General features: G+C 40.7%; 1 protein-coding gene across 1 annotated transcript in view; it reads left to right on the plus strand.

Annotated features, from left to right (window-relative positions):
• STX18 (syntaxin 18) overlaps positions 1-20,462 on the plus strand; it is a 157,030-nt gene that overhangs the window by 101,819 nt on the left and 34,749 nt on the right. Inside the window, exons 7-8 of the mRNA XM_030191179.1 lie at positions 2,523-2,611; positions 13,102-13,160. Coding sequence (XP_030047039.1) covers positions 2,523-2,611; positions 13,102-13,160 — 148 coding nt within the window. The remainder of the gene's footprint in view (positions 1-2,522; positions 2,612-13,101; positions 13,161-20,462) is intronic.

Genomic DNA, 20,462 nt, shown 5'->3' on the forward strand with positions numbered 1-20,462 from the left:
TTCTAATTTTCGTGCTCTATAAAAAAGGAAAGAACCTTCGGAAATTGGCTTTAATCTAATGCTTTTAAAAACAAGATAGCCCAGCTGCAATTTATGGAGAAAACACAATTCTTTTCCTAGAGAAGTCTCTCAAGTAGGTCTGTAAGCCTATCTGAATTTAAACCATAAATCAATTTGTAAACCAGTCCCACCCACTCTCCAATCAGGTAACCAGGAGTGCACAAACTGGCCCCCTCATGACACAGACATATGGGACTCTCTTAACCCAGTAACAGAGGAGCGCCTTGACAAAATCCTAGGAGATCTTCAACCAACTACCTGCTCCTTTGACTCCTGGCTATCAAAGATAGTGCAGAAGGCAAGCAGGGGCCTCATAGAATGCGCCACCTTAAAGGAAATGGCTTAGAGCAATTAAAGAACAGAATCTCCTTCTACACACCTTCAAGATCACTAAGGTCCTCCCAAGAAGCATCCCGAACCACACTCTCTCCAAAGGACATCACACGATGTGAGACTCGCAAGCGAGCTTTCTCTGGAGTAGCCCCCCACACCCTGAAAGGCTTCATTTGACCCACGACTGTCTGTACTTCAGGAAGCAGGTGAAACCTTGGCTCTTCAACCAGGCAATGGAAGAAGTAACTAAGTTGACACTAGCTGCACATACTATAGCAGGACATATGTTTATCCTCTCCTACCCTAGCTAAGATAATATTCGAACACCTTTCTGACCTCATTTGCAACTTTCTTTAAATTGGAACCTTATTTTCTTCTTGTTTCTTATCTCTTATCTATATGTTCCACCTTTGCTTATACCCTGTGCTGTCTATTAAAATGTATTGTGTTATAGAAATACAAGGAGTTCTCTTATAGTAAGCAATCATGGAGAATATTCAAGGAGGAAACGAGAAGCTCCTAGATGTGCATTACAACCTGCAGGAGCAGGACTTATTGGCAAAAAACCTCCTTTCTGTTAAAAAACAGCCCATTTAATAGGTGCCATCAAAAAAACCAATACAAAGAACTTAGCTTGGGCTGCCGGGTCTCTTCTCTTCTTTCAAACGATCTATTTGAACCGACCGTGATCAACGGTGGCAATCAGGATCACAGGCCAGAAGAATCTGTAGAAGAGAGAGATAAATCATCAATAACGGCATTTCTTTTTATACCGATTCTTCCACTCTTCTGTGCTTGATTTAATTCCATTCAAACAAGCCGATGGAGGCTGCAGAGACAACTTCCTGAAAATGGTGGCCTTCTATAAAGGTTAGGATGACGTCACACGCTCCTGTCGGAGCAACCAGTGAAAAAAATGGGTTTTTAAAAACTTGTCATTGCCGGCTCTTACCGTAAGGACATCAGCATTAGGTCATGCTGTACTTAGCTGAGAAAGCGTGCCTTAAAAAAAATGGCTCCATTCTAATTTAGAGTTTGACCAATCTAGGATTAAGGTCCACAATCTTATGATCCACTGCTGTTGTTTCTGTAGGAGGATCTGGCAACTATCCCATCTTTTAGTAGCACCAATCTGCTGCAGAACAAAACAATGTAGTATTTCGAATTCATGTTTAAACCTGGCACAATGAAGAGCTAGAGATGAGGCGCTCTTCTGAGTCTTGATCATTCTTTTATGTTCCACCAGTCTAGTATATAGTTCCTGTGAAGTCTGCCCCACATAAAGCTTCTCACAAGGGCATATAATGCAATAAATGACATGGTCAGACCTACAAGATGTGTTGACAAACAGTGTAAGTTCTCTACCAGTGAAAGGGTCTTTAAACACTTTCGTCTTCAGCATAATGTCATACATCCTACACTGATTACATTTCCTGTGTCCTTCAAAACTGTGTGGGCTGGAATGTTCTTCTGGGAGAACAGAGGGACATAAAAGCTCTTTCAAGTTATTGCCTCTACTGTAAGCAAAATGTACTCTTGATTGAGAATGATGGCCACCGGTGAGCGCAGTCAATTCGAATAGATTGTTTGAAAGAGGAGAAGAAACCCAGCAGCCAAAGCGAAGTTCTTTGTATTGTTTTTTTAATTGCACCTATTAAGTGGGCTGTTTTTCTAAGAGAAAGGAGGTTTTTTTTGCTGCTGCTGATGAAGTCCTACTCCTTCAGGTTGTAATGCACATCTAGAAGCTTCTCGAGACTTTTTCCTCCTTGAATACTCTCCATGATTGCTTACTATTTATAAGAGATCCCTTTGTATTTCTGTATTATTTATTGATTGAGTATCTCTTCCTCTTATTACTGTTTAGTTTATTGTGTATTGTGTTGACATTGTAGTGTAAGCATACTGTGCCATACTTCGTATCATTTGAAGATTTTTACAGCTGTAATTGTGTTTGACTTATTCTTACTGTACACCTCCTTGAGTGAATTCCTTTAAAAAGACGGTAAATAGTTCCAAATAAATAAAACATAAAGTTGAATACCATGGCCAGAGCTTTTTGTAAGCCTGTTTTGCACAAATAAAGAAAAGTAAAAATGCAGGGACCTGATATTTTTCTGTGTTTTATGCAGACAAGAATTTGCTGGATGCACAAAACAGCTTTGATGTATGGGAAGATGGTAAAGTAGAAGATGACCTGTCCCCTGAAGAAATTCAGATGGTACATTTTTTTTTTAAATTAAGTAGCTTTATTCAAGTTAGCCACTTAACAATTGAGGACCATTAGCCATTAGTGTATGGTAGTATAATTGTATACATATAAATGTATAATATATATGTACAAGCAAAAAAGCCTGTTTCGTGAAAAATGAAACGGGCCCTTGCAAGGCTATCATCTAATCACAATTATGTTTTAAATCTCTCTTCCCTGCCTTCTCCATCCATATCCAGCAATTCTCTCTCCCCTACCCTCCCCTCCACGTCCAGCGATTTCTCCTTTCTCCCCTCCCCTCCCCGTCCAGCGATTTCTCCTTTCTCCCCTCCCCTCCATGTCCAGCGATTTCTTGTTTCTCCTCCCCTCCCATCCATTTCCAGCGATTATCCCCTGCCCTCCCCTCCCATCCATGTCCAGTGATGTCTCCTCTCTCCCCTGCCGTTCCCTCCATGTACAGCGATTCTCCCCTCCCCTCCATGTCCAGTGACTTGCTCCAGCCCCCACCTGCCCCCCTTCTAAGCATCCAGTTCAACTCCAGCCCTCACCTGCCCGCCCTCTTCTCTCACAACAGTCCTCCGTTCCTTCCTGCCGCCCTGCCTTAAAAACGTTTATTTTACCTCAAGTCGTAGCGGTGGCAGGCTCAGCGTAGCTCGCCTCCAGCCTTCCCCCTCACTGTCCCGCCCTCCTCTGACTTAATTTCCTCTTTCCGCAAGGGCAGGACACTGAGAGGGAATGAAAAGGAAGACGAGGCGAGCCGATTACGTAGTAGCTCATTTGCATACAGTTACGAACCTAGCCAGCCAGTTGTCCAGGGACGCAGATTGAGAAATTATTATATAGAGGATGTTATACATATAAATGTATACTGTTGTATATGGTAGTATAATTGTGTGCATATAATTACACATAAATTATACATTTATATGTATAGTATACACATAAATGTATAATCTTTTCTCCAGCCGTAAGCAAAAAATAAATCAAAATAAAGAAAGGAACTTGAAGAAGATAAAATATATTTTTTAAAATGTGAACACTAAACCTAAAGTAAAAGTCCTTATTGTGGTGCATTCAATTTGTTTGTTCTTATAAATAGATTAATTATAGCTTGTAATATAAAATAAACTAATAGACTTCAAATACTTTAGTATGAATATTATTGCTCCATTATAAATTGTAAAGAAGTGAAACTCAACAAAATTAAATACTGATAGTAGTCCAGTAGCAAGAGGGGGCAGGAATATTTGGTCTTTTGCACTGAATGCTACATAGGAGGTGATTGCCACAAAGTGAGTTCCACATAGTGAGTGCACAAAGTATAGAGAGCGCCGTACTGTCAAAGAATTATCCAGGCTTTAAAAAAGGTTGGACAGGTGCCAGGAAGAAAAGTATGTAAACTGTTAATTAAGGTAGACTTTGAGAAAGATGCTGCTTATCCCTGAGAGAAAGCAATATGAACACTCTGTAGGGGGTGAAGAACTTTTATGCATGAAAGGAGGGGAACTTGAGTGTGATCATATCTGATGATCTTAAGGTGGCCAAACAGGTAGAAAAGGTGACAGTGAAAACTAGGAGGAGGTGGTGATACCCCTGTATAAGTCTCTGGTGAGACCTCATTTAGAATACTGTGCACAATTCTGGAGACCACACCTTCAAAAAGATATAAACAGGATGGAGTCGGTCCAGAGAACGGCTACTAAAATGGTCAGTGGCCTTCCCATAAAGTGTATGGGGACAGACTTAAAGATCTTAATATGTATACTTTGGAAGGTTATCAATAGAAATCAAACAAAATAAAACATGGAAAAGAAAATAAGATGATACCTTTTTTATTGAAACCCTGACTGCATCCTTCAAACAGAAAGGGTACAACCCCAAAATAATCTCCAAGAATATTGCCTCCTCCCTCAAAACACCCAGGGAAAATCTGCTACAGTACAAAGAAAAAAAAGCCACAGACAGAATTCCCCTTGTAGTGACATACAACCCAGAGCTGGAGAAACTGAGGAAAATCATAAGAGACCTACAGCCACTACTCCAGGAAGATGAATTACTGAAAGAGATATTCCCATCCCCACCAGTGATGGCCTTCCGACAGCCACCAAATTTAAAACACAAGCTGATCAGAAGTAAACTTCCAACACAGACGGAAAAAGAAAAGGGCACGTTTCCCTGTAACACGGCCAGCTGCAAACTATGCCAAAACATTTCACAAGACCCCACAGTCATTCACAAAGGAAAAATATTCAACATAAAGGACTATTTTACATGCTCATCGTCCAATGTGGTATATATCATTCAGTGTAAAAAATGTAACGAAGGATGCTATATTGGAGAAACAGGCCAGATGCTTAAGACAAGATTCAATCTGCACAGACATCACATGAAAATAGCCGGTGCCAGTCAAGCCCCCACCCCTGTGGGCCAACACTTCACCAGACCAAAACACTGCACCAGTGATTTCACAGTAAGAATACTGAAAGGTAATTTTAAAACAATACAGGAACGTAAGACATTTGAAATAAGAATGATTGAATATTTTGACACCCAACAAACAGGACTTAATAAGGCTCTGGGTTTTCTAACCCATTATAAACCATAAAGCTGTATTTCTCTGTTTATTTCTCTGTTTATTACCCTCCTCTCACCTACCAACACCCATCCTGTTAGAATATCAATGAAATGCTTTGATGTCCCCATGCATACCCCACCCTTCCACTCTGTCAGACTGTCAAAGTAATGCTTTGATGTTTCTCTTATATATACTATTTGCTACCACATTTGCTTATTTCCGATCTGACGAAGAAGGGCAACCTTCGAAAGCTAATCAAGAAATGTATTAAGTTATGTCCAATACAAAAGGTATCTTTTATTTTCTTTTCCATGTTTTATTTTGTTTGATTTCTATTGATAACCTTTAAGAGTGGACTAACACGGCTACCACACCTCTATACTTTGGAAGAAAGGCAGGAGAGGGATGATAAGTTGGAGACATTAAATACCTATGTGGCCTAAATGCACAGGAGGCGGAGTCTCTTTTAATTGAAAGGAAGCTCTGGAACTAGAAGGGCATAGGATGAAGGTGAAAGGATATAGACTCAGAAGTAACCTGAGGAAATACTTCTTCATGGAAAGGTGGTGAATTCGTGGAACGGCCTCCCAGTGGAAGTGGTGGAGACAAAAACGGTATCTGAATTCAAGAGAGCTTGGGTCAAATACATAGGATCTCTAAGGGATTGATAGGGAGAGTAGATGGCATGTATGGACAGACTGGATAGGCCCATATGGTCTTTATCTACCTACATTTTTATATATTTCTATATTTCAATACTGTTCCAGACTGGGATCACATAGCAGATTAGCCTTGGATATTTTTCTACTCAATTGCAGGATGGACCTTCTGTACATGTATCCTCCAGCCCTTCTTAATAGTGAAAACGTTTCTAAAATTCATACAAGACAGGGAAACCATGATTCTCGTTGCCCTGTTTTGGCTGCTTTAGATATGGTTCCTCATGCTGCTGGATCTAGCTTGCTAGGATTCAATGGAGATTGGAGTACTTCTCAACTGTCATCACTCAGAATGAGGAATCTTTCTTGCATCCCAGCCTTCAATCCCTAGCCCTCATGACTTGGATGTTGAGAAGCTAGAGATCGATTCCTTGTGCCTTCCAGAGGGTGTCTCCCAGATCTTGTTCGCTTCCAGGAGAGACTCCACTAAGAAGTCATATGGTTTCAAGTGGAGGAGATTTGCCATCTGGTGTGAGGGCAAGGCCATATATCCTTTCTCATGTCCTGCACGGAAACTGCTTGTGTACCTTCTACACCTCTCTGAGTCTGATTTGAAAACCAACACTGTAAGGGTTCACTATAATCAACTGAAACTTATCACAATGTAGAGGGTAAGTCCATCTCTATTTAGCCTTTAGTTGCTGTCTTCATGAGAGGCTTGATGTTACTAAAACCCCCTATCAACTTCCCCACAGTGTCATGGGATCTCAACGCTGTTCTTTTCCAGCTAATAAAAGCTCCCTTTGACCCACTGGACACTTGTCATCTGAAGTACCTGACCTGGAAGATCCTATTTTTGGTGGTTACTTCAGCACATAGTGTTAGTGAAGTCCAGGCTCTAGTAGCTGATCCAGCTTACACAAGATTTCATCACAGTAGAGTAATTCTGTATGTGCATCTCAAGTTCTTTCCTATGGTAGTGTTGGAGTTCTATCTTAACCAGTCAATTGTTCTGCCAACATTTTCCCCAAGACCAAATGTCCATCTTCGTGAAAGCGCACTGCACACTTTAGAGTGCAAGAGAGCCTTGCCCTTTTCTCTGGAGTGAACTAAAACCCATAAACAGTACATCCAGCTTTTTTTTTGTTTGTTTTTGACACCAACAGGATGGGGGCTGCCATCAATAAAAATACCGTATCCAAATAGCTAGTATACTGCATCTTCTTCACTTTTATGCTTAAGCTGAGCTGACTCTGGAGAATCATGTCGTAGTTCATAATGTTAGAGCCATGACGATGTCAATAGCACATCCGAGATCGACCTCTATGGAGGAGATTTTCAGAGCTTCAATATGGTTATCGATCCACTCATTCACATCTCATTACTGCCTAGAACAGGACTCCTGATGCACAGTTGGTTTGGTCAATCAGTCCTTCAGATTCATTGTTTATAGCTCCTGCATGGTTCATAGGACTTGCCTATTGCAGGCCATATTGTTCCACTTTTTCTTTCTGAACAGCCTTTTAGGTAGGGATTCCCATCAGTCAGAATACTGCATCCTGCTTTTCCTTGAATAATGCAAGTTGCTCACCTGGATCAGCTATTGTCCAGTATTCTTGGTGCCACATCACCTCCACTTGGAGTTGCAGTCTATCAGCTATTATATTAGACTGCTTGGTCCTGCGCAGTGATGGTGGGTGGGAACACATGTGCATTCATGGTAGGATGCTTCTAAAAGTTTCTAGAATAGAATGTTGGGGAGCCACACTTATCAACTGACTGTTCTACACGTGCCGTGGTGTTTTCCCTACTGAGCTGCACGCAAAAAGTCCATGCAGCTCATTTGCATGTGATTTCTGTTGAGAATCGCTTGCTATTTCCACCTCTGTAATTTTGACTGAGGTGGAAATAGCGAGTGGTTATTTCCAGGGACTTTTGTACATTGGCCCCCTAGGTCTTTACTTCCAAGTAGAGTGTGTCTGTCAAGAGATGAAGTCTAATCTCAAAACTGAGTTACATTCAGATACAGAAGATGTATCCTAGGCCCCTCAAGACTAAAATTTGTTTCTACCTGAAGCAAGAGTATGAAATTAGTTGCTCATAGTTACAAGGCATGTCAGGGGGAGAAGTGGTTTGAACCCTGGCTTCTCTGGTTTTCAGCTTGCTGTTGTAATAGCCAGACTGCTCCTCCATGCCACGTATGCTCATCAGCAGATGCTATTCTTTTTGTTGTATGCTACAAAACAAACAAACAAAAAAAACAACCCTGTATGCAGTAGGAGGAATCTTCTCCATTGATTCACCATTCTTGATAAACAGCTATTGACTTGCTTCATTAACAATGGTATACTCGATCATAAAGCATTCAATCATGTCTCTCTGGCTGGTGTTCACATTAGTAGAAATCTTTCCTAGTTCAGAGAACACAGGTGTTTTATTTTTTAAGAAGGAGAAACAATCTATTGGCTAGCATAGCATATTGAAAATCAGGAGTGACAGTTTTAATTCTAGTACTTCCACTGACATTCTTTGTGACATTTGGGCAAGCCACTTAACCCTCCACTGCCTGAGTAAAAACTTAGGACTAAATTTACTAAAAAGCTTTATTATTCATTCATTAATGTACATTAATGTATATTACACAGTGGGACTGAAATGTTAAGTAGTAGTAGGGACTGATTTACTAATAAAGACACTAATGGTCTTAGTGTGTGCTAATGCAGTAGTGCATTTTTGTAAATCTAGCCTATAGATTATAAACCCTATGAGACTGTACTGTACCGGATTGTATGTTGCCTGTAGCTTTAGATTTAAAATGGTGAAAAATAAATAGAAACCAAATCGGAGAGTTTGCTGGAAGCTTCCAGCTCCTATGTAATTTAAATAGGTCTTGTTTGTAGATACTATTTTGGCAAAAGGTTTTTGAAAGCTTTAAAAGCTAACACTGCTTCAATGTATTCATGTAGTTAATTTGTGTTTAAATTCATTGGAAAGACATTTGGAGAATGCATTATTAAAAATTTGCCTCTCAGTAAATTAAACCGGTCTCCCTCTGTTAATGTTTAAATACATCTTAAAATAATTTTGGTAATAAAACAGCAGGACTATGAAAATAAATTTTGAGGCAGCAGTTCTAGGAAGATTGCTCAATTACCATATTGTCTGCTCTTGCTCTCTAATGTTGTTGTTTTTCATCTTATCTTAAGTTTCCTTTTTCTTGGTCCTAATATTTTTTTTTAGCCTATTTCTGACAGTTAATCTCTGAGGACAGCAGATTTAATCAAGGGAAAGGGAATGTGCCTTTCTGTGTTTTGTTCTGTTTTTTTTGCAACTACATTGAAAGAGGTTTACATAGTATATACAGGTACTTATTTGTGCCTGGGGCAATGGAGGGTTAAGTGACTTGCCCAGAGACACAAGGAGCTGCAGTGGGAATTGAACCCAGTTCCCCAGGATCAAAGTCCACTGCACTAACCACTAGGCTACTCCTCCACTCCAATGAGAAATGTATCAAAGGAGAGGAGGAAAGAATTGTGACTGGTCAGCTGCTGTCTTCAGAAGGTGTTTGTTTGAAGGTAAGCAAATTTGCTTTCTTTATAGATAAACTGCTAAACAAGCAGAGATGGGATACTTGCATCATGTACTTGCAGCATTCCTCGATGAGCTGAGGTCCATAAATTGTGGAGTGAATCATGTCCAGATCAGGAACCTGGAATCACTGTAGCTACCAACTGGAAGCAGGAACAAAGCTAGAGAAACAGCATGTCATCTTGTTTTAGTTATGTATGAAAAGTTAAACAGCTGATCCTGATTTAGCTGTTCTACCCTACTCATAATTTTACAAGATTCTATCATATCCCTTCTCAGGAATCTCTTTAAAGCTGAAGAGCAGCAGCCTGTCTAGCCTTTCATTAAAAAAAAAAAAAAAAGGTTTTCCATCATCTTTCTAATTTTTGTCACCTTGTGAATCTTTTCTAGTTCTTCCATATTCTTTTTGAGATGGAGTGATCAGAACTGTATACAATATGGTGTGGTTATACCTTGGACCTATACAGAAACACAATATTTCTCAGTTTTGTTTTCCATCATGTTCAAATGATCCCTAACAACATCCATGGCACACTCGCCTGTAAATTAAAGAATATTTCCACGATGACACTGATATATTTTTCTTGAGCAATGATGCATCAATATATATAAATGGCGAGTGTCGTACTCACTCGCAAATGCGCAGTAGAGACCCTCTGTGCCCCGCCCCTGCGTCAATACGTGATGACGGGGCCGGAACAGAGAGGGTCTGTACTGCGCATTTGCGAGGGACACCGCCGTCGCTAACGCCCCCCCCCCCACCCGGAGTCGCCGCCGCCACCCACCTTCCACCCGGTTGGGCCCTCGCTCTGCTATTGAAACAGCGAGGGCATGCAGCACACAGCTCTGCTGAGCTGCCGTCGGCCTTCCTTCTTCTTTTCTGCCTGTGTCCCGCCCTCGACGACGTTACGTCACACGAGGGCGGGACACAGGCAGAAAAGAAGAAGGAAGGCCACGGCAGCTCAGCAGTAGAGCTGTGTGCTGCGTGCCCTCACTGTTTCAATAGCGGAGCGAGGGCCTGACCGGGTGGAAGGTGGGTGGCGACGGCTCCGGGGGGGGGGGGCGAACTCGGAGGGGGAGCAGCAGCGGCGAACTCGGCGGCGGGGTGGGGGGCCTTTCAACCCCCCCCCCCCCCTTCCTATACTAGCCCGGTTTTACGGGCTGAATGGCTAGTAATTCCATACTCAGCATTTTGCACCTGTATGAATCTTGCCCACATTCAATTTCATCTTCCCAGTCTCCTGGTCTCACATGATCTTCTGCAATGCCTCACAATCCTCTGTTTAATAACTCTAAATAATTTTTTGTCATCCACAGATTTGATCACCTTTTCTGCCTCTCTGCAGATCAATTATGAATGTATCGAATAGCATAGGACCCTTTGGGATACTCCACTATTAATCCTTTTCTATTTGAAAAACTGCCCACTTAGTCCTACTTCGTTTCTTATCTGTTAACCAGTTTAGAAGCCACAAAAGGGCATGACTTACTTCCCAAGGAGTCTGTCATGAGGGACTTTCTCAAATTATTTATGAAAATACAAATATATCATTTGACTCATCTTTTTCCACACAGAATTTTAAAAAGTCTCTAAGGACTGTTAAGGCTATGCGATAAGTGCCACATGGGCCATAGGTATAAAATAGGGTACTCGGCATTTAGCACATGTTGAGTGCTACCTGTAATTCTTCCTTGCTTGACTTTGAGAGATGGTTGTTGCTATGCTTGGAGGTGGGGGAGAGGGGCAGGGGAAGGTAAAACATTGATGCTGATGTGCACAACAGTAAGATGATTCTTTCCTTGCCACTATTTCTTAGAGGACAATTCAGAACTTTGGCAGACTGAGCATAGCTAAGTTCTAGCAGTTTGGAGAAGTCTTCTGTCTCTCTCAGTTCATTTCTCACCTAGTCCTAGAGGTACTCTACATTTTTTTGCCAAATTTCAGGACACCTGTCCCCCCTTCCCTTTTTGCCTCTATGGGTCCAACTGCCATACTCAACACTGTTAGTGTCTGCCTATAGGGGACAGCAGCAGTAAACAATTTAAAATCAGCTATTCTTAATAGCAGTAGATTATAGGCAGGCAAAGGAAAAGAGAGGCAGAAGCAAGACTACAGGTAATAACTAGAGGAGGAAAGGTGCCCATGGGCTGTTTTAGCTCTTGGACCATGGTTGCCTACCACTGTCCTAGACCCTTCTTCCACTGAAAAAAGCTTACCCTCCTGTGCAGGCATCACTAATGTCTGTAACGTATTTGAATGCCTCCATCTTATCTCTCCTGCCTCTGCTATCCTTCCAAAGGTATGGCCTTTAAAACTGGAAGCACTCCAGAGAAGGTCTCACCAAGGACCCATATAATAATACAATCACTTTATTTTTACGAGTGGTCTCTCCCTATGCACACACATATCCATTTGCCCGGCTAATGTCTTGCCACGTTGCTACCTTAAAATCAAATATAATCACCATTGATCTTTTTCTGCTTTCACTAGGGCTGTACCGAATATTTGTATTTGATTTGATTTGGCTGTGAATAGTGCCCCAAATACATTATTTGTATTTGGCCGAATAGGGATGTAAATTCAGATGTGAATAATCCGGGGCTGTGTGCTAAACCCTACACATGATCCCTGATTTCATGATGCTTTTATTATTTGTTATATTAAAGCTCAAAGCCCACTATTCGTATTCGCCCAATGTTTTTAATCATTAGTATTCATTCATTTCAGTATTTATATACCACTTAGACCTAAGCGGTTTATAGTTTCATTTTTATAAGTACTGTTTCTGTCCCTAGTGGGCTCACAATCTAAGCAGTGGCATAGCCACAGGTAGTCTGGGTGGGCTGGGGCCGACACATTTATGGCTCAGGCCCACTCAACAGTAGCACATGTTTAGTGGTAGCTACTGGGGATCCCAAGCTCTGCCGGCTGAAGACTTCCCCCTGATTCTAATGCAGATGCTACTCTTCAGGATACCAGCACCTGCACATGCCTGCTGCAGACTGCCAAGGTGGAAAGAAGCATTTTCTTGCCAGCTGAGAGTTGTTGTTTTTTTTGTGGTGGGGGAGGGGGAAAAATACTTGTTGCCCATCCACTTCTTGCATAGGCCCACCCAAAATCTGTTGTCTGGCTACGCCCCTGACTAAGTAGTACATTATAAAATATGCTGTTCAGTACAGCTCTATTTGTGACTCGCAGTATCTTGCCACCTCATGTTTCGCTCCCTTTAGTTTTTGCTCCCAAATCCATAATTGCATTTTCAAGCAGCAAACCATGCCTTCAGTTGTGTTAGATTGCATCTTAATCTGCTCATTAACATGGGTGCAGTCAGTTGGAGTCACCTGCTAAAAGCCAAACTTCTTCCTCCTCATCTCTCCACAATATTGCTTACAAAAATGTAGAAAAACATTGATCACAAGACTGATCTCAGAGGATATAAGATAAAACTAGAGTTCTGTTCTTTCCTAAGGCTGCTAACTCTAGGAAAGACTAGCTTTGGTGGATAACATTGCCGTTCTAGAATGTCATTTGAAAAGTAAATTATATTTTGTAGATACTATTATCAAGTCACTATAAACATGATAATGTCATTGATGACATCTGGTTGTGTATATTAATATGTATTCCATTATAGCATAAATTGGGTTCTTTGTGATCTTTTTTTTTTTTCTTCTAGTTTGAACAGGAAAACCAGCGTCTTGTCAGTGAGATGAACAGTATGTTTGATGAAGTAAGGTATGCCTCCTCTTTTTCTTTTTGTTTTTTCCAAATGATTTTCCCAGTATTATTTGTCAATAAACAAAGGTTCACAAGCATTCTCTAAGGACAAGCAGGATAGCAGTTCTCACACAAGATTTCGTCATACAGAGTCCAGGTTGAAGTGTTTATTTAAAAGCTGCCAGAACTTTCTAACATACCCTACTGAACATTCTTCTTAGCCTTTTCTTAATGCTCATCATTGTCAACAGGAGCTCACACCAATAAGCATAACCCTTTGCCTTGTTTGGATGGGAGGAGCTAGATGTTGCAACATAATAAAGAGCCAGAAATCATAAGGAACTGCAGTGGGAATTGAACCCACTTCCCCTGTGTTCCAGAGCCCTCAGCCCTAACTCCTGGGCCACAACCCTTACACAAAACAACTGATGTGGGATTTGAACCTGGGTGCTGTGGTTCTCGGCCCACTACTCTAACCATTAGACTACCCCTGTATTTCCCTGGTTTCTAGTAATGTTTATCCCATGCATCTCTATAGCCCTTTATGATCACTAGTACCCAAATGCTTAGCATTGGTGGCACTGACTGCAAAAGGCTCCAGAATGCATAGGATAAACACCAGTAGAGACCAGGGAGATACAGCCATCCTCTAGTGTTTTCTATAATCTGAAAAGGACTTATATTCTGCCCCCTCATCTCTGTCAGAATTATCAAGGATCTTGCTCTCATCCCGGACAGTAAAGGGCCTCCAAATACAGCCAGCTCGTCAGACAACACATGAGATTGGAGTTTTGACTGGATCCAGGGTAACATAGTATCCATTCCAGAGAACTTTCCTGTGGCATGAAGGGTGAGGATTCATGTAAACAGTTGATACAGTTTAACATTATCAGGTTATCTGTTTGTTTGTTTGTTTGTTTATTTTTATTTATTTATGGTACATTTCTACCCCACATTTTCCCACACATGCAGGCACAATGTGGCTTACATAAGATTAATAAAATAAATACACAATACAGTAAGAGATATGGTAAGAGACATTAAGCAGGGAAAGGGTATATCTATATCAGAGAGAAGCAAGTGGAGTCATTAATCGGTAAGAGTATAGGGGGAGTAGGTTAAACCAAATAGGTGAGTTTTCAGCAGCTTCTTGAACAGTTAGTGATCCAATTGCAGTTTTAAGTATTTCGGCAAGGCATTCCAATTCTTAGCACTGGAGTAGTGGAAAGACGAAGCGAAGATCGATTTGTATTTGATGCCTTTACAATTTGGGAAGTGCAGGTTGAGATACGAACGCGAGGTGGTCACTGCGTTTCTGGGTAGGAGGTCAATAAGGTGAATCATGTACTCCGGAGCTTGCCCATAAATGATTTTATGAAATCATAGAAAATACAGATTTTATTTACAACCCCTCTAAGTTGACATTCACATCTAAATTCACATCTCAGCACAAGAAACTGCTAGTGAAGGAAACTCACCTCCCTCATATTGTTAAAACAGTGAAACACATTCCACCACAGGAAAGAGGGTGTGGATATTATTCCAAGTATTTCTGGATTTCAAAGAAAACGGGAGCATTCTTTCCCATCTTAGTAAAGGAAAATTACAGGATGGATTACCAGGGAAACTTAATTCGCTTTCTGGAAAAGTTAACTGGCTGTTCTCCCTGGGTTTGAAGGGTGCTTATAGCCAAATAGAAATGTATCCAAGTCACAAGAAATATTTTTGATTTGTAATGGAACACCATCTCAAGCACTGCATATGCCATTCAGCTTATCATGGGCACAATCCCCCACATTCTATAACTTTAGTGCCTAAAGTTAAGTGTTATATTTGTAAGTTATGGAACATTAGCACTTATGTGCATGATTGCTACAGTTAACGTGCACATTTGGCGGCATTTATTAACATTGGTGTACATGTAATTGCAAGAGGAATACACATGGGTGGTCCCATGTTTGTACACATTATCTTAGGAGTTACATGGTAAGTGCCACACTTAGGTGCCTGTATTTACACCTGCTGTTGACAGGTGTAAGTTGGTGTGTCTATATGTTGGAATGCAGATACCAACAAGATCATTGTTTACTTTTGGATAATATAGAACTCAAAAATGGGCTTCTTTAAATTTCTTAAAACTAAACACCATCAAAACTGTTATAATTGTTATATTTTGCTAACTCGACTTCAGATATTCCTAAGCCTATAAAATTAAAATTATGGTTTATTCGGAATTCTGAGCTAACTGTGGAACATCAGTTTAATAATTTGAGTAGGAAGGTTTTTTATAAATTTCGTCAGCTAAGAACAGCGAGGTCTTTATTTTTTCAGGAGGATTTTTGGGTCTTAGTAAAGGCACTGATTTTGTCAAAACTCCACCAGTGTCATGGGATCTCAGCGTCGTTCTCACCCAGCTGATGAAAGCTCCTTTTGAGCCACTGAATGCCTGCCATCTGAAATACTTGACCTGGCAGGTCGTTTTCTTGGTGGCTGTTACTTCAGCTCGTATGGTCAGTGAGCTTCAGGCTTTAGTAGTGGATGCACCTTATACTAAGTTTCATCACAACAGAGTAGTCCTTCACACGCACCCTAAGTTCCTGCTGAAGGTAGTGTCAGAGTTCCATCTGAACCAGTCGATTGTCTTGCCAACATTCTTTCCCTGACCTCATGCCCATCCTGGTAAAAGCAGCTTACACACCTTGAACTGCAAGAGAGCATTGGCCTTTTACATGGAGCGGATGAAACCCTTCAGACAGTCTGCCCAGCTTTTTGTTTCCTTTGATCCCAATAGATTGGGGGTTGCCATCTGGAAACACACCATATCCAGTTGGCTAGCAGATTGCATCTCCTTCGCTTATTCCCAGGCTGGGCTGACTTAGGAGGGTCATGGCAAGGCTCAGAATGTTAGAGCCATGGCTGCCTCAGTAGCCCACTTGAAGTCAGCCTCCATTGAAGAGATTTGCAAGGCTGTGATGTGGTTTTCAGTCCACACGTTCACATCTCACTACTGCCTTGAGCAGGACACGATAATCGGTTTGGGCAGTCAGTGTTTCAGAATATGTTTGGGGTCTAGAATCCAACTCCACCCTCCTAGCCCATTTTCCAGGCTGCACTCTCATCTAGTTTGTATATAGTTTCAGGTTAATCTATGTTAAGTCCTCGCCGTTGCGAGGCCCATTCTGACCAATATTTGTTGTTTTGGGTGAGCCTGGGTGCTAGGGATTCCCCAGTTGTGAGAAGAAGCAAGCCTGCTTGTCCTCGGAGAAAACAAAGATATTTACCTGTAGCATGTGTTCTCCAAGGACAGCAGGCTTCTTATTCTCACAATCCTGCCCACCTCCCTGAGGTGTTGTCCTTTTATATTTTTATTTGGTATTTTTTGCTTTTGTATTAAACTGAACTGGTGTGTTCGTGCTGCGGGCAGGAAGGCAGTCGCGCATGCACACTTGAGTGCTGCTCGCGCTCCAAAAAGCTCTCGATTTTTCTGTGGCATATTTACCGAACTGGGCGACATGGGATGGCGTCTACCCTGTTGTGAGAATTAGAAGCCTGCTGTCCTCTGAGAATACCTGCTACAGGCAAGTATCTTCGCTTTATTAACCTCCCCTCTATAATATTTAAGTTACTGTTTTAGTTCTGTACTTAAATTGGGATTTCCATTGGCTAAGAATATTAAACTGAAACGATTTCATGTAAACTTTTTGTTATCTGTCTAGTAAGATTTGGAATATGGTACCTTTGCAGATTGGATGTTTGCCTAATTATTTTCAGTTTCGCAAGGATTTAAAAACCTTTCTTTACAGTAAATTTTATGATCTTATTTAGTGAATTTTATATGTTCTTTTCTTATGGCAAATTAGCTACTTTGGCATTTGTTTTATGTTACCCACTTTGATTCCTCAGTAGATATAAGTGGGATATAAGCACTAGAATAGAATAGAACTAACAGTATTCTTCTATAATGGAATCTGAGCACCCAGGTGCTACTATAGAATTGGTGCAAAGCACACTGCACCTCTGGAACCATCTGTAGAATTACTGCCCCCCTTCTCCATACAGTTCAGAAAGAGAGCAATTTTAAAAGGTATTTCCATGGGTATAAAAATATTTTATATGTATAAATAGGCTTTTATAATATCCACCCAATATACATGTGAACTTACCAACACACAACCTGTATGGAGTTGATTTTGTAACAGAACACCTATGGGAAAAGTCAAAAAAGGTGCCTGTTTTAAGTCTGTGCCATTATTAAATAGGATGTCAGATCGGTCCCAATAGTGCACAAGTGCAGACGCACTATTTACACTTTTCTGAAGAAGGTGTAAATGTGTGCATGTACTTTGCACATGTACATATGTATTTTATAAAAATATGCACGTACAGAGCATTTCTGCTTCTGCTCTGCCTAAAATACATCCCTGGGAATGCCTACACAGAGATCATATAAAAGTAAGCAGTTACACTGTTTTATGAAAGCCCCTTTCTGCTTTTAAAACATGTTTTACATGCAGAAATCTCTAAACACCTCCTTGCCCATGGGAATGTCTCCACTCAGTCTAGATAAACGTATGCATATAGAGGGTAAACGTTTACATGTGTACTTTATATTAAAAAAAATACACATCTATGCATGTAAAATGACATAGGAAATATGTGTGTTTTGAGGAGCAGGTGTAAATTTTTGCACATAAATGCCTTTTTGTTTTGAAAATTTGTAACTACACAGAATTGTGCACATGGTATAGTTATGCATCTTATCTGCCCATTAATAGAATAACCCCCAAAATGTGTAGCAGTGGTGTGTATGCATGCTCACAAACGGAGTGAATATATTTCCATATCTTGATGATTGACTGTTCAAGAGTATGTTTCAAGGAGGTGGCAGAGTATTATTAAAGGCAGTTTATTAGATTAAATGAAATTATGAGGTTTGTACAAGTCGCCCCATAGCTTACACGAACCTGGCATTTTAATTAAGATATATAGGAGCTTGCTAAACACAATTGTGGTGAAAATCATCCTTCCACAAAAGGATTACCAATTTGATAGTCTGTTGGGGAAGAAATATGAAAGAGTTGGTAGGTATGAGCATAGCGTATGATGAGGATATTGGGGCTAATTGCATAATCGGTACGTTTATTTCATTGTGACATTACAAGGCAGGTACAGTGGATCTTTTTGATTATCTGGCTGCAAGTTCATCAAGATAGCACTTAAATCATTCAGCAGTTCAGGGTGGCTAGATCAAATCTGGCTAGAAACAAGTCCTTCCAAATTCATTGCACCCCAAATTGTTCGAAACCGTGGACAAGTTCATCCTGCGCTGGAAAGCTAATGTAGAGGGGTGTAGCAGCCAGGGCTTATGGTCTGCTTTGGGAAAAACTTCAGATAAATTTCTTAGAACTTTAGACAATTTGGAACACTGTAAGGGCTTTCAGGGCCAGCAGAAGTTTCCTAATTCAAACTGAGAATAAGATAAGTGGGTTCTACTTGAACATGCAGGGAGGTACAGGTTTGTATCACTTGTGTTGGAGAGGCTGTCAGAACATTGAAATGGACCCTCTCTCAAGAGGTGACCTTAAGATCCACATACCTGCCAGGGAGACTATTCTTAGTGGAAGAAATGTCAAAACTTAACCACATGAATGATCTACAAACAGGAGAGTAGCTGATATTCTACAAATGGGAAACACCTGCGGCAGATCTGTTTGTATCTCTTCTGGTTCTGTAGTTCTGATTGAGAATAGGTTCAGAAGACAAACTAGCTTTGGATGTCTTTCTCCTAGAGTGGGGAAAAGGCCGCCTGTATGTCTATCCTCCAGGTCCTCTGGTGGCGAAAATTTCCACAACAGTCACAGCAAAGTCCTTACTTACAAATGTTTGACCATCCATATATGTCCTCTGAAATGATGCTTTATTCCTTACTGCAGTTCCAAGCCATACTACAGTGATGGACATAAATACACTGCAGGTGTCCCTTTGTTTCTCCACTGGAATACCAATATGCCATAAGATATTTTCAGCATTAAGAAGGGAGCTCACAAATGATTCTCACCTCACTAGGCATAGAGTAGAAGTCTAAAAGACTTCTTCATATCAATCATCTAGAGTCTTGAACAATATTTTGTCCTTTGAGACATTGTCCATCTTCTCAGACAACTAAGTTGCCATGTTTTATGTCAACAAACAGAGGCATGGTATTCCTCCTCTGCTTCCACCAGAAAGCAGTAAAAACTTAGGGATTTGCCAATCCCGATCACATTAAAATATATCTGGCCTATCACCCTGGCATTCAAATTCAGATAGCTGACAAGCTCAGCAGAATTCATAAACCAAGTGAATGATCCCTAGCTCAGAGAACTCTGCAGAAGATCTTCAAGTTTAGCTTCTACTTTATACTTGTTCCCCCGTTACATCATAGCACGAATTTTAACAGACAGTGAGCAGCATGATTTTTCATAGTGCATATTGCTCCTGTCTGAACTGGTTCCCTCTGGGCTACCTTCTCCATTCCAATCTTGGATTGTTAGCTGTTACAGTGGGGAAATTCAGCAGCACTTCATCTCCACTCTTGCACTTCCATAGCCTATTCGACACACCTATTCTTTTAAGTGGGAAAATGTTTTCCATTTGGTGTTTCACAAATGGCCACGTTGTTCGTTGTCAGCCTATTTATATAATCTCTGTCTTCTGGGACTTCAATTATCCTCCATCAGAATACTTCTTAGAGGTCTGTCACCTGTCATTCTCCAGTTGATAGCTTCCAACTTCCAATGTCTTATCATTTCTCATGTTTATGGAAGAGTTTCTCCATGTTAAGCCACCATTATAGAAGTCTCCTGTGTCATGAGGTCTCAGTGCCGTTCTGACATTGCTTATGAAGCTGCTGTTTGAGCCAGTGAACTTTGGTTCCTTTACGCATGTCACCTAAAAGATACTGCTCTTCCTAGTATCGGTTACATTGGATAAAAAAATAATCATCAGGTCTTAGTTGACTATGAATCATACATTCAGGTTCATCACAATAAGATGATTAAAAAAAAACTAATTTCAGGTTTAAGCAAAGTAGTTAACCTTTTCCACGTAAATGAGAGAATAGTTCTGCCTATTTTATGTTCAAAGCCTCAGCTCTCCACCCCTATATATTCTGGAATGAAAGCCAACTACCCGAAAAGTCTTCACAACTTTTTGTCTTCTTTAACTTCAGCAAAACTGGCATTCCAGTCACCAAATTAATTCTAGCAAATTGACTACCATCTAGCAAATTGACTACCATCTAAATCTGTTATGAGCAAACCAGGGTTCCTCTAACCACCC

This window comes from Microcaecilia unicolor, chromosome 2, assembly GCF_901765095.1.
Source record: "Microcaecilia unicolor chromosome 2, aMicUni1.1, whole genome shotgun sequence".
NCBI lineage: Eukaryota > Metazoa > Chordata > Amphibia > Gymnophiona > Siphonopidae > Microcaecilia > Microcaecilia unicolor.